Below are 11,382 nucleotides of genomic sequence, written 5' to 3'. Positions count from 1 at the left end.
CTCCTCGTGGGAGCACGAGGCGGCGCCGATACAGTCATCAATGTAACTGAGGAAGAGGTGGGGTTTAGGGCCGGTGTAGGTACGGAAGAGGAATTGTTCCACGTAACCTACAAAGAGGCAGGCGTAGCTTGGGCCCATGCGGGTACCCATGGCTGCCCCCTTTGTCTGTAGGAAGTGGGAGGAATTGAAAGAGAAGTTGTTGAGTGTGAGGACGAGTTCGGCTAAGCGGATGAGGGTATCAGTGGAGGGGGACTGGTCGGGCCTGCGGGACAGGAAGAAGCGGAGGGCCTTTAGGCCATCTGCATGGGGAATGCAGGTGTAGAGGGACTGGACGTCCATGGTAAAGATGAGGTGTTGGGGACCAGGGAGTTGGAAGTTCTGGAGGAGGTGGAGGGCGTGGGTGGTGTCACGGACATAGGTAGGGAGTTCCTGGACCAAGGGGGAGAAAATGGAGTCCAGATAGTTGGAGATCAGTTCGGTGGGGCAAGAGCAGGCGGAGACAATGGGTCGACCAGGGCATTCAGGTTTGTGGATTTTGGGAAGGAGATAGAAGCGGGCAGTGCGGGGTTGGGGAACAATGAGGTTGGAGGCCGTGGATGGGAGGTCACCTGAGGTGATGAGGTTGTGGATGGTTTGGGAGATGATGGCTTGGTGCTCAGGGGTGGGGTCATGATCAAGGGGGCGGTAGGAGGAGGTGTCGGAGAGTTGGCGTCTGGCCTCGGCGATGTAGAGGTCAGTGCGCCATACTACAACTGCGCCTCCCTTGTCCGCGGGTTTTATGGTGAAGTTGGGATTGGAGCGGAGGGAGCAGAGGGCTGCACGTTCTGCAGGGGAGAGGTTGGAGTGGGTGAGAGGGGTGGAGAGGTTGAGGCGATTGATGTCTCGACGGCAGTTGGAGATGAAGAGGTCGAGGGAGGGTAGGAGGCCTTGGGGTGGTGTCCAGGAGGAGGGGGTGTGTTGGAAGCGGGAGAAGGGGTCAGTAGAGGGAGGGTTAGGTTCACGGTTAAAGAAGTAAGCGTGGAGGTGGAGGCGGCGGAAAAACTGCTCTATGTCCAAGCGTGAGCGGTATTCGTTGATCTGTGGGTGGAGGGGGCCAAAGGTTGAGCAACTGGGTTAGTGTGTTATAAGAATAAGTAGGCAAAAGGTAGGTTGTCTTTCCCGCTGCTGGGACTTCTCATATGGAAGAGAAAATGCATTGTTCTTTTTTTTTTTTAAAACACAAAAGTGGTTTGTTCAGCCATTTTAATCCATTTGTTTTGCATGAATTTTTAACTAAGCATCAAAAGTTAAGACTGAAAAATATAATGGGCTTTCAACTGAAATAATTTCACATTGATTTTAAGGGAGCCATTAGAATTTGTCAAGTGTGAATGACAGTTTATTGAATAGATCTGGATTCTGTTCAACAGGAACTATTTATAACTTTGTATTTTAGTTATTTTTTGAGTTCAAAAGTAAGTTTTACACTTCTTCATGGAATGAGCATTCCCATTATTTCTCTTAAGGTGATCATTGTGAGTCACGCCCCTGAGACACTGCTGTCTGTATAACATGAAGATTCATAAAATATTATAGTTTCAGAGCTTGTGTTCTGAAGGGGAAGAATGGCAGCTTAATTTTGAATTTTTTTTTGTGTTAAGAAAGGGAAGATGTATTTTTAGTTTTATCTTAGAATTTTTCTGAGTGATGACAAGATTTCTGGAGATTTGTTTCATTTAAGTGCATTTTAGTGCAGTATTTAAATCTTTAAAGTATACTGTTCAGTGCATGAGAAAGCAAAGGTAAACAAAAAGACTGTTTGCCTACCAACCAGAGTCCAGTAGCACTCAGTCAGAATGATTCAGAAGAAATTAAGCAGCGTGCAGGTTCATTCAGAGATATGAACTCTGAAAACAGAGGTGCCTTTATTTACAGTCTCCAAGTAATCTGAGCTTAAAAAAAGAATTCCTGAGTGGCTTAGAAATCAGTAAATGTAAAGCTACAGTGATGTCAGAGAGAAAGATATCCCATAAAGATATTGAAGATGCGCGTTCAAGGAACTTGTTAAGAAGTAGATGAGCTGAGTTTGCACCCTTTTTTAAGGGTCTCAGGTACGGACATTAATTGAATCAAAAAGTGTCAGGAGAATGCAGAAATTTGACAAAAAGAACCATGTGACAGCCATGCTAACTGAATAAGAGCTTTACCATGGACATAGGGTAACCCTTCCCTGAGAGTTAAGTGAAGAGTTCAATCTTTCCTTCTGACATTTTGTATTAAGAACGTTTTAAAAAGTTTTTGAACAGTGTAAAATAATTTGTGTTTTTCTTTGTGTATAGTAAACTTTGTTATTTTATTGAAAGTACATTGACAGGATCTTGTGAATATGTTAAATGCCTGACAACCATATAAACTGAAAAAAATGAACCAGCTGGGATCATTAAATATAACGTGGAAGTACCCCCACAGTAGTGGTAGGTAGAGAGCTCAAATTCATTGATTTGGCAATGATGAAGAATTGTTGATGCATTGTATCAAGATGGTGTATGTCTTTGAATTGAATTTGAAGGTCGTGGTGTTTCCTTGCACTTGGTGATACAAGTTCCAGGTTTGGTAGGTGTTGCTGAAATCTTTTTGAGGTGTGCAGTGCATCTTGTAAATGATATGTAAACTGATGGACTTGCACTAAACATATAGGACCATACATTTAAAAGCTATATCCACATTGCAGCTCTGCATGTCCATGTTTTGCAGTTGTGAATTTTTAGGTTTTGAATAAAATGTCACCTTGTATTTAATAGATATGATAATCCAAAGTGAGTAGCTAAACTTACTTAAATAAATACCAACACTGTTTTACATATTTACAAGATAGACAGAGATGAAAACTTCAGGATAGATACTAATTGAAATCAGTTTGTCAGGTCCAAGCTGCAACTTTCTTAGCTATATTTATCTTCTCAATAAAATTGCAGTTTTTGATTTCCTTTGCTTAGCGTGGAATCTTCACTCATGGGCACTGCTGCAATAAGATGATGGCTGCCCCAATTCCATCATCTTTGTGTGAAGCAGATTTGTTCACAAGCTGGGTATATAGTTTCAAAATAATAGATTGACAGCACAAAGAAAGGCCCTGTGGCTGCTCAAATGTATCTGTCAGAAACAACCATCTAACTATTCTAATCACATTTTCCAGCACTTGGCCCATAGCCTTGTATGCTTTGGCATAACGAGTGCACATCTAAATAACACTAAAATGGTATGAGGATTTCTGCCTCTATCACCCTTACAAGCATCTGAACAAATTGTGCAATAGCATCCATCTGTCTGTGTGCTGAACATTATACTTGAGGTAGATTGCAAACCATGGGAGGAAAGACCACTAGTTTGGCTCCAACTGCTATTTGCCAGGTATGCTTTACTTCATTCTTGCTAAAAGGCATTGCAGGAATTGCAATTCCCTTAAATGTATGGCTGGCAAAGTATAGCATACAACAGTAGAATGGGCCTGGCAATGTGTAACCACTGGTATATCTCTGTTCTATGTTAATTACTAAACATAAGGAAGGGAAGCAAGTTGAGACTAATGTTAATGCAGCAATTTGTAATAGAATGGAATGAAGTTAATTGATTTTAAGTTTTTCTTTTTAAAGGATGAAAAAAGAGGACCAACTCTCATTGCTGTACAATCGAAGTGGCAGCTAAAGAGGCTGACAAATGGGATGTCAGTTCTGGATGAGTTTCCATTGGTGCCTGTTCATGTAATTGATGATATTAGTTATGGTGTATTGGATTGGCAGCGCCATGGTGTCCGTAGAATGATCAGACACTACCTCAACTTGGATAGTATTCTGTCCAAGGCTTTTGAGATGGCCAGGTAAGAGAACTTACAGTTCCCAAAAGTAGACCACAGCTGACTGTACAACATGTCTGTCTCTGGGCAAGTAAACCAGAGCCCCAGGCTGTTGTTCCAGGGTCATGGGTTCAAATCCCAGCATGGCGCATGTGGAAATTTGAATTTGTTAGAAATCTGGAATTAAAAGCTTAATCTAATGGCAACCATATAATCATTGTTATTGTTGTTAAACACCCATGTGGTTCACTAATGTCCTTTAGGGAAGGTTCTCTTTAGAACGACGAAGGATGAGAGGTGACTTGATAGAGGTGTACAAAATGATCGGTAGACAGCCATAGACTTTCTCCTAGGGTGGAGGTAGCTTTTACGAGGGGACATAGTTTTAAAGTGAAAGGAGGTAGATATAGGGGAGACGTCAGAAGTAGGTTCTTTACTCAGAGAGTGGTAGGGGCATGGAATGCATTGCAGGAGAGGGTAGTGGAGTCGGCCTCGTTAGGGGCATTTAAGCGGCTATTAGATAGGCATATGGATGATAGTATAAGGTAGCGGTGGAGGTTAGATAGACCTTAGGTTTAGGGTAAAAGTTCGGCACAACATCATGGGCCGAAGGGCCTGTACTGTGCTGTACTGTTGTATTTCTATGTTCTATTCTTATCTGGTGTGACATTCATGTGACTCCAGAATCTGTGGTTGATTGTCACTCAGATTTGGCGGCAACTGGAAATGGGCAATAAATGCTGGCCAGCAATGCCCTATTTCATAAACCTTTTTTTGTGGAAATGGGAGAATAAGGTAGAGGGAAACCAGCAGGAACCTGCCATACATTGGAATTTGCATTGTTGGTCATCCTGTCTGTGTGTTTGAGAAAAGGCCTGAAAAAGTATAATCTTCCATTATTCTTGCATACCTTCAAGTGCAAGGTGTGTGGTAATATTGGCAGAGGTTCTAGGGAAAGTTCCTCAATGTCTTTTTGGGGGAGGTGCCGACACGTCCAGCAGAAGAAGAAATTTTTGTTTTAAAGTTGAGGCAAAACTTTAAACGGTGGAAGGGAAGTGCACACCCACATAACTACCTGAGGCTGACAGAATTTGAATAGATCACATTCTATCATTTTGGCTGAAGTTACTTGTGCAGTGCATGCTCACTGCGTCAGGGATGTCTCGGGAGTAATGAAACAAAATAAAATAAGAGCATGAAAGCTTGTTTCAGTAAATTGTAATGTAGTAAGTAAGTGTTGTTTTATACTAATTACATAATTTCTTTTCAGATATTATCATATTCCTATTGGAAATCTTCCAGATGACATCTCAACTTTTGGATCAGACCTCTTCTTTTCCAGACATCTTAGACAACACAACCATCTGCTGTGGCTTTCCCCAACATCACGACCTGATCTAGGAGGAAAGGAGGCAGACGATAATCGCCTGGTCATGGAATTTGAAGAAAAGTCAACAGTTGAGATTAATAATCCAGGGTGTTACTCTACAGGTACATAGGTTGCTGTACAACAGTAGATCTTTTTTTAAAAGGATAATTACACTCTTTTAAATTGTTGAGTGTGGATTGCCCATACTTCACACTCGAATTCTCAAAAACGCAGTACAATAAAATAACGGGAGCATGAAGAATAGCACAAAAGAATCAACCCTAGAAAAAAACAGCTGTATTTGCATAGGCCATGCTGCATGGTTTACATGGAATAGCAAATAGTGGGCCAGGTTGCAAATGATGCCACTCATAAGTGCTTTGAGTAAAATTTTCACCTTTCTAGTTAGTTTTGTATAGTGCTTGTTCCTTCATAACAGCTGCAACAAACAAAGAAGTAAAACAACTTCTTTTACGTCTTTTTCAGACAGAGGATAAGAGTATCAGCAATTAGGGCAATAAGACATAGGAGCAGAAGTAGACTATCCATTGCATTGAGTACGTGCTACTATTCAATGATATCATGGCTGATTTGATGATCATCAACTCCACTTTTTCCTGTCTTTTCCCCCATAAACTCTGATTTCCTTCCTGATTAGAAATTTATCACAGCCTTGATTATACTTAAAGATACAGCTTCCACAGCAGTAGAAAAATTTCACAGATTTGCTGCCCTTCTGAAGAGAAGAAATTGTTCTCATCTCTGCTTTAAATGGATAACCCCTTATTCTGAGATTATACCCTCTGATCCTAGACTCTCCCGAAAGAAGAAATGACTTTCCACATCTACCCTGTCAAATCTCCTAAGAATCTTGTAAGTTTCAATAAAGTTGTCATCTCCCCTCCTCCTAAACTTGAATGAATGCAGTACCAAGCTATTAAAGACAGTGCCTTCATAATTAGGATCAATCTTCTGTGGGGACTGCCAGTAAATCTTTATCCTTAGCCCTGAGATTCAATGTAAATTAATTCATCTGTCTGATTCAGAATTTCACACTGGCTGGGTCTTGGGCAATACATGATCCTGTCTAATCCCACAGCATCTGCATGCAAGGAAATTTAATCTTAGCGACTGAGAGAAAAATGTAGTTTTAACTCTGATTTGTTGAAGGTGCAAAGGTAGCAGCAGCTTTGTTGAATGTAGGCACCACTGGTAAGATCAATATTTATTAGCCGTCCCCAATCACCTTTGTCAAAATGATGATGAGCAACGTAAGTACAACTGAGTGACTTATATAGAACAGTACAGCATAGGAATAGGCCCTTTGGCACATGTTGTTGTGCCGAATGTGATGCCAAATTAAACTGATCCCTTCTGCTTGCCCTTGGCCCAGATCCTTCCATTCCTTGCAAATTAATGTGCTTATTTAAAAGTCCCATAAATGCCCTATCATACCTGCCTCCTCCTCCACCCTTGGTAGAGCTTTCCAAACTCCTACCACTCTGTGTGTTTTAAAAAAAAACTTGACCCTCACATCTCTCAGAATCACAGAATCCCTACACTGTGGAAACAGGCCCTTCAGCCCAACAAGTCCACACTGGTCCTCAGAGCATCCCACCCAGATCCATCCCCCTATAACCCACCTAGTCTACACATCCCTGAACACTGGACAATTTAGCATGGCCAATCCACCGAGCCTGCACATCTTTGGACTGTGGGAGGAAACCTACGCAGACACAGGGAGAATGTGCAAACTCCACACACAGTTGCTGGAGGGTGGAATCGAACCCAGGTCGCTGGTGCTGTGAGGCAGCAGTGCTAATCACTGAGCCACCGTGCTGCCCCGCTCCGTTGAACTTGCCCCCTTTCCCCTTTAATGCATGTCTGTCAGTATTAGACATTTCACCCCAAGGGAAAAGATTTTTACCGTCAACCCTATCTATGTATCTCATAATTGTATAAACTTCTTTCAAGTTTCCCCCAGCCTCCGCCACTCCAGAGAAAACAACCCAAGTTTATCTAGCCCCTATTTTATAGTTTGTATCCTCTAATCCAGGCAGCATCCTGGTAAACTTCTTCTGCCCCCTCTCCAAAGCCTCCATGTACTTCCTGCAATGTGGCAACCAGCATTGAACATGATGCTCTAAGTGTGGCCTAACCAAAAAAGCCTGGTGGATCACTTCAGGTGCTGTCAAATGCCAACATGTTAGTATTCTTGATGCTGAACTTTTTATTCTAGATTTTATTTAATTAATTGTATTTAAATTTCCCAGCTGCTTTGGTTGAATTTGAACTTTCATTTCTAGATGTTAATCTGTGCCTCTAGTTTACTAATACGGTGACATAATCACTGTCTACATGCCCATTATGTAGGTCAGTTATTTGGTTAGTACAAATTACTCTCCATAATTGCAGACCTTGTCGATTATTTCCTTTGTGGAATTGTCAAATTTGTCGTGGGTCCTGATTTGCTACCCAAACATTAGGCTATGGATGCTGTCACTGCTTTGCTACTACCTGCCCTTTGAGGAATTGTAACTGTTTATTTTTAAACATTTTAATTATTTCTTTTGTGAATTTACCCTCAAGTCCAAAATATTCTTGTCTGCGTGTTATTGTAATTTTTTCTTGTATGGTGACCCTAAAGTTGTGCATGTCCTGACAAAGTTAGCAGCCACTATATAGCAACTGTTCAGTTGACTGATAGGGGTGTAAAAACACTTTGCCCAAGCCTTCTCAAATACTTGTTCTGTTTTAACTCTGATAACAATTTGGAATTAAGTCGCTATCATGAATTTTCTGCAATATTTATATATTTCGGCTCTTTTTGTAGTTACTGTGGAGCTGGATATTCAGAGCTTGGCTGTGAATACCATCCTTCAGTCCCATCACATTAATGATATGGAAGGAGCATCCAGTATTGGTGTCAGCTTTGATGTAATCCAGCAAGCTTCCCTTGAAGACATGATGGCTGGTAACCAGGCAGCTAATGCACTTGCCAGCTATGATGAAGCAGCATTGTGCTCCAACACTTTCAGGTATTTCTGTGGAGGGAGGGGAGTTTGTCAGTAGTTTCACTGGGACTCTTCAGCAGGATCTGAGTATTGATCACTCTGATATTCTTTTGGGTCAAGAATTAATACCAATTTGCTTCAACGTGCTATAACCCTAGCTCTCAACTTGGTGTCAGTTGTTAATTCCTTCCAGTAGTATAGCTGTGCAAGGTAGATAAGCCCACTGTTGTTGTGTAGTTATCGTGGGCAATTTGTACTATTCCTTATTCGCATTCATGTGTCTTTTGTTGTTCCAGAATTTTGAAAAGCATGGTTGTTGGCTGGGTAAAGGAGATCACCCACTATCAAAATGTTTATGCTGATAACCAAGTGATGCACTTTTATCGTTGGCTGCGAACACCTTCATCACTGCTATATGATCCTGCACTACATCGTATTCTCCACAATATGATGAAGAAACTGTTTCTGCAGTAAGTTTTTAAGAAATGAAGAATGAGAATAAGCACTTAAGACAAAACTACAAGCACCTTGTGAAATTGTCTGCAATTTCTAAAGATATTATAGCCATAACATTTTAACATGTTTTTTTCCTTAAGATTTTGCATGTTTGCTTTCAAGCACTTGCTAAGTGCATCTTCTGTCCTCTCCAGATTTCCATTCAGAGAACAAAATAACTGTTTCAGACAGTTTCCGTACCCTCATGTGCCAACAAAAGTCTGGTTGACCAAAGAGAATTATTACATGTAGTACTCTAGTGCTGGAAGCATTTGTGGCTACTGTAGAAATGGCAGACATCCTGTTGATGTTCGCAAATGTCCAACTAAGTGACTTTCTAGGCCTTTGGAGGCCAGTTGAGTCAACTGGGAAACCGAAACAAACTTCCAAAGTTTAACAAAATGGATACTCTTATTACATTATGCACAAGACTCCTTCCTGACTCCATGTTTAAGAAACCCTAAAAGGCAAGAAATGTTACCAAAGTTTGTCATGGACAATGGTCCAGAGCAGATCTGAGAAATGTGTAAGTATATAAAAAAGAATTGTGAGCACAATAACAGATTCAAGTTGTTGGTTGAGATAAATGCAATTAGCACAAAAATGAAAAGACGGGAGTGGAGAAAGAATATTCAAAATATCCCATAAAAAGAAAGGAACAGCTAGGACTTGTAGGTTTTCATTGCAACACCTTTTGTTTTATTTTAAGGAAGTGTGTGGAGCCCAAGGAGAACGTGTTCAGCCAGCTAGTGGAGTGTGATGGTAGATAGCGATTGTTGAGCTGCTGTTCAATGGAAGAAACAAGGACTCTCGGGCCACCCCGATTATCACAATAATAGGGCTATACAGCATGGAAACACCCTTCAGTCCAACCTATCCATGCCAACCAGTTATCCTAAATTAATCTAGCCCCGTTTGCCAACATTTGGACAATATTCCTGTAAACACTTCTAATTTGTGTACCCATCCAGATGCCTTTTAAACGTTGTAATTGTACCCCCCACATCCATTTCTGGCAGCTCATTCCATACACACAGCATCCTCTGCCTGAAAAAAATACCCCTCAGGTCCCTGTTAAATCTTTCCTCTCTCATTTTAAGCCTGTGCCCTCCTAGTTTTGGACTCCCCTACCCTGGGAAAAAGATCTCGGCTATTCATCCTATCTAGGATCCCTCATGATTTTATAAACCTCTATAAGGTCACCCCTCAGCCTCCATGAATAGAATCTAGAAGGCTTGAATATCTATGTTGAAAAGAGCATGGTGAGAATAAGAAAACACAATACTGTGTCATTGTGTTGGAGGTCCTTGGAAAGATGGTGCATGTACGTGACAAGATATTGAACAAAGGGAGAGAAAGTAATGTCCAAACTGGAAGAGATTAGTTCCTTACAGCAAGAAAAATGCTGAAATGATGACTGTACCGGGACAATTCTGTTTTGAATCTTGAGACACAGGTGGAGGTAGACTCTGTGTGGTTGGCAGCTCAGAAGGGAAGCTGCAACTTGTCCATGCTGACCAAATTTCCCAAACTTAGTCATACTGTGGGATTGATGACCACATGAAAAAGTAGATGGAGTCTCAGTTTAATATCTTAAATTTGGCACTTATAGCAAAGTAGTACTCATTCAACTCAGTTTGTACGTTAGCTGTGGCTTGATATGTGGCCCAAGTCAGAAGGTTTTGGAATTAAATTCTAGTCCAGGACTTGAACGCGATAATCTAGGCTGATGCTCCAGTGCAGCATTGAAGCAGCGCTGGATTGTGCTGTGGCTGTAGGAGGCCAATCATCTTAACCCCAACGCATTGCATGCAGGAATTCCACATGGTAGTGTCCTAAGTCAAAACATGTTCAGCTGATTCATCAATAACTTCCCCTCCATCACAAGGTCAGAAGCTGAGATGATTGCACCATGTTCAGCACCATTCACAGCTCTTCAAATACTCTGTGTTCAAATGCTGTCTAGACAACCTTTAGCCTTTGGCTGATTCAGTGGCCACTAGGATTTGTAGCATTTAAGGTGCTATTAATGTGCCAAACTGAGGGAAGAGAATTTTTAAAAGTACTGGATGAGAGAGAGCGAGACTGTGAAGTGGAAATTGGAGAGCGCATTGATGGTGCTAAATTTCATCTCCAGTGGGAATGTGGTATGCTTACAAAAAATGTCACTTCCAGGGCAGCTCCACCACACCCGGCACTTTTCCCTGCAACCGCAGGAAGTGCTACACCTGCCCCCATACCTCCTCCCTCACCCCCATCCCAGGCCCCAAGAAGACTTTCCACATCAAGCAGATGTTCACCTGCACATCTGCCAATGTGGTATACTGCATCCGCTGTACCCGGTGTGGCTTCCTCTACATCGGGGAAACCAAGCGGAGACTCGAGGACCGCTTTGCAGAACACCTACGCTCGGTTCGCAACAAACAACTGCACCTCCCAGTCGCGAACCATTTCAACTCCCCCTCCCATTCCTCAGACGACATGTCCATCCTGGGCCTCCTGCAGTGCCACAACGATGCCACCCGAAGGTTGCAGGAACAGCAACTCATATTCCGCTTGGGAACCCTGCAGCCCAATGGTATCAATGTGGATTTCACAAGTTTCAAAATCTCCCCTCCCCCCACAGCATCCCAAAACCAGTCCAGCTCGTCCCTGCCTCCCTAACCTGTTCT

At 42.1% G+C, this 11,382-nt stretch overlaps 1 protein-coding gene across 1 annotated transcript in view; it reads left to right on the top strand.

Annotated features, from left to right (window-relative positions):
* Nucleotides 1-11,382, top strand: part of LOC109911199 (polymerase (DNA directed), epsilon) — a 105,367-nt gene that overhangs the window by 29,383 nt on the left and 64,602 nt on the right. The window contains exons 15-18 of the mRNA XM_048611735.1: nucleotides 3,633-3,856; nucleotides 5,103-5,323; nucleotides 8,035-8,239; nucleotides 8,512-8,685. Of these exons, the coding sequence (XP_048467692.1) occupies nucleotides 3,633-3,856; nucleotides 5,103-5,323; nucleotides 8,035-8,239; nucleotides 8,512-8,685 (824 nt within the window). The remainder of the gene's footprint in view (nucleotides 1-3,632; nucleotides 3,857-5,102; nucleotides 5,324-8,034; nucleotides 8,240-8,511; nucleotides 8,686-11,382) is intronic.

This window comes from Rhincodon typus, chromosome 24, assembly GCF_021869965.1.
Source record: "Rhincodon typus isolate 14 chromosome 24, sRhiTyp1.1, whole genome shotgun sequence".
NCBI lineage: Eukaryota > Metazoa > Chordata > Chondrichthyes > Orectolobiformes > Rhincodontidae > Rhincodon > Rhincodon typus.
The sequence above is the reverse complement of the archived record's forward strand: the minus strand, read 5'-3'. Positions and strand labels throughout refer to the sequence as shown.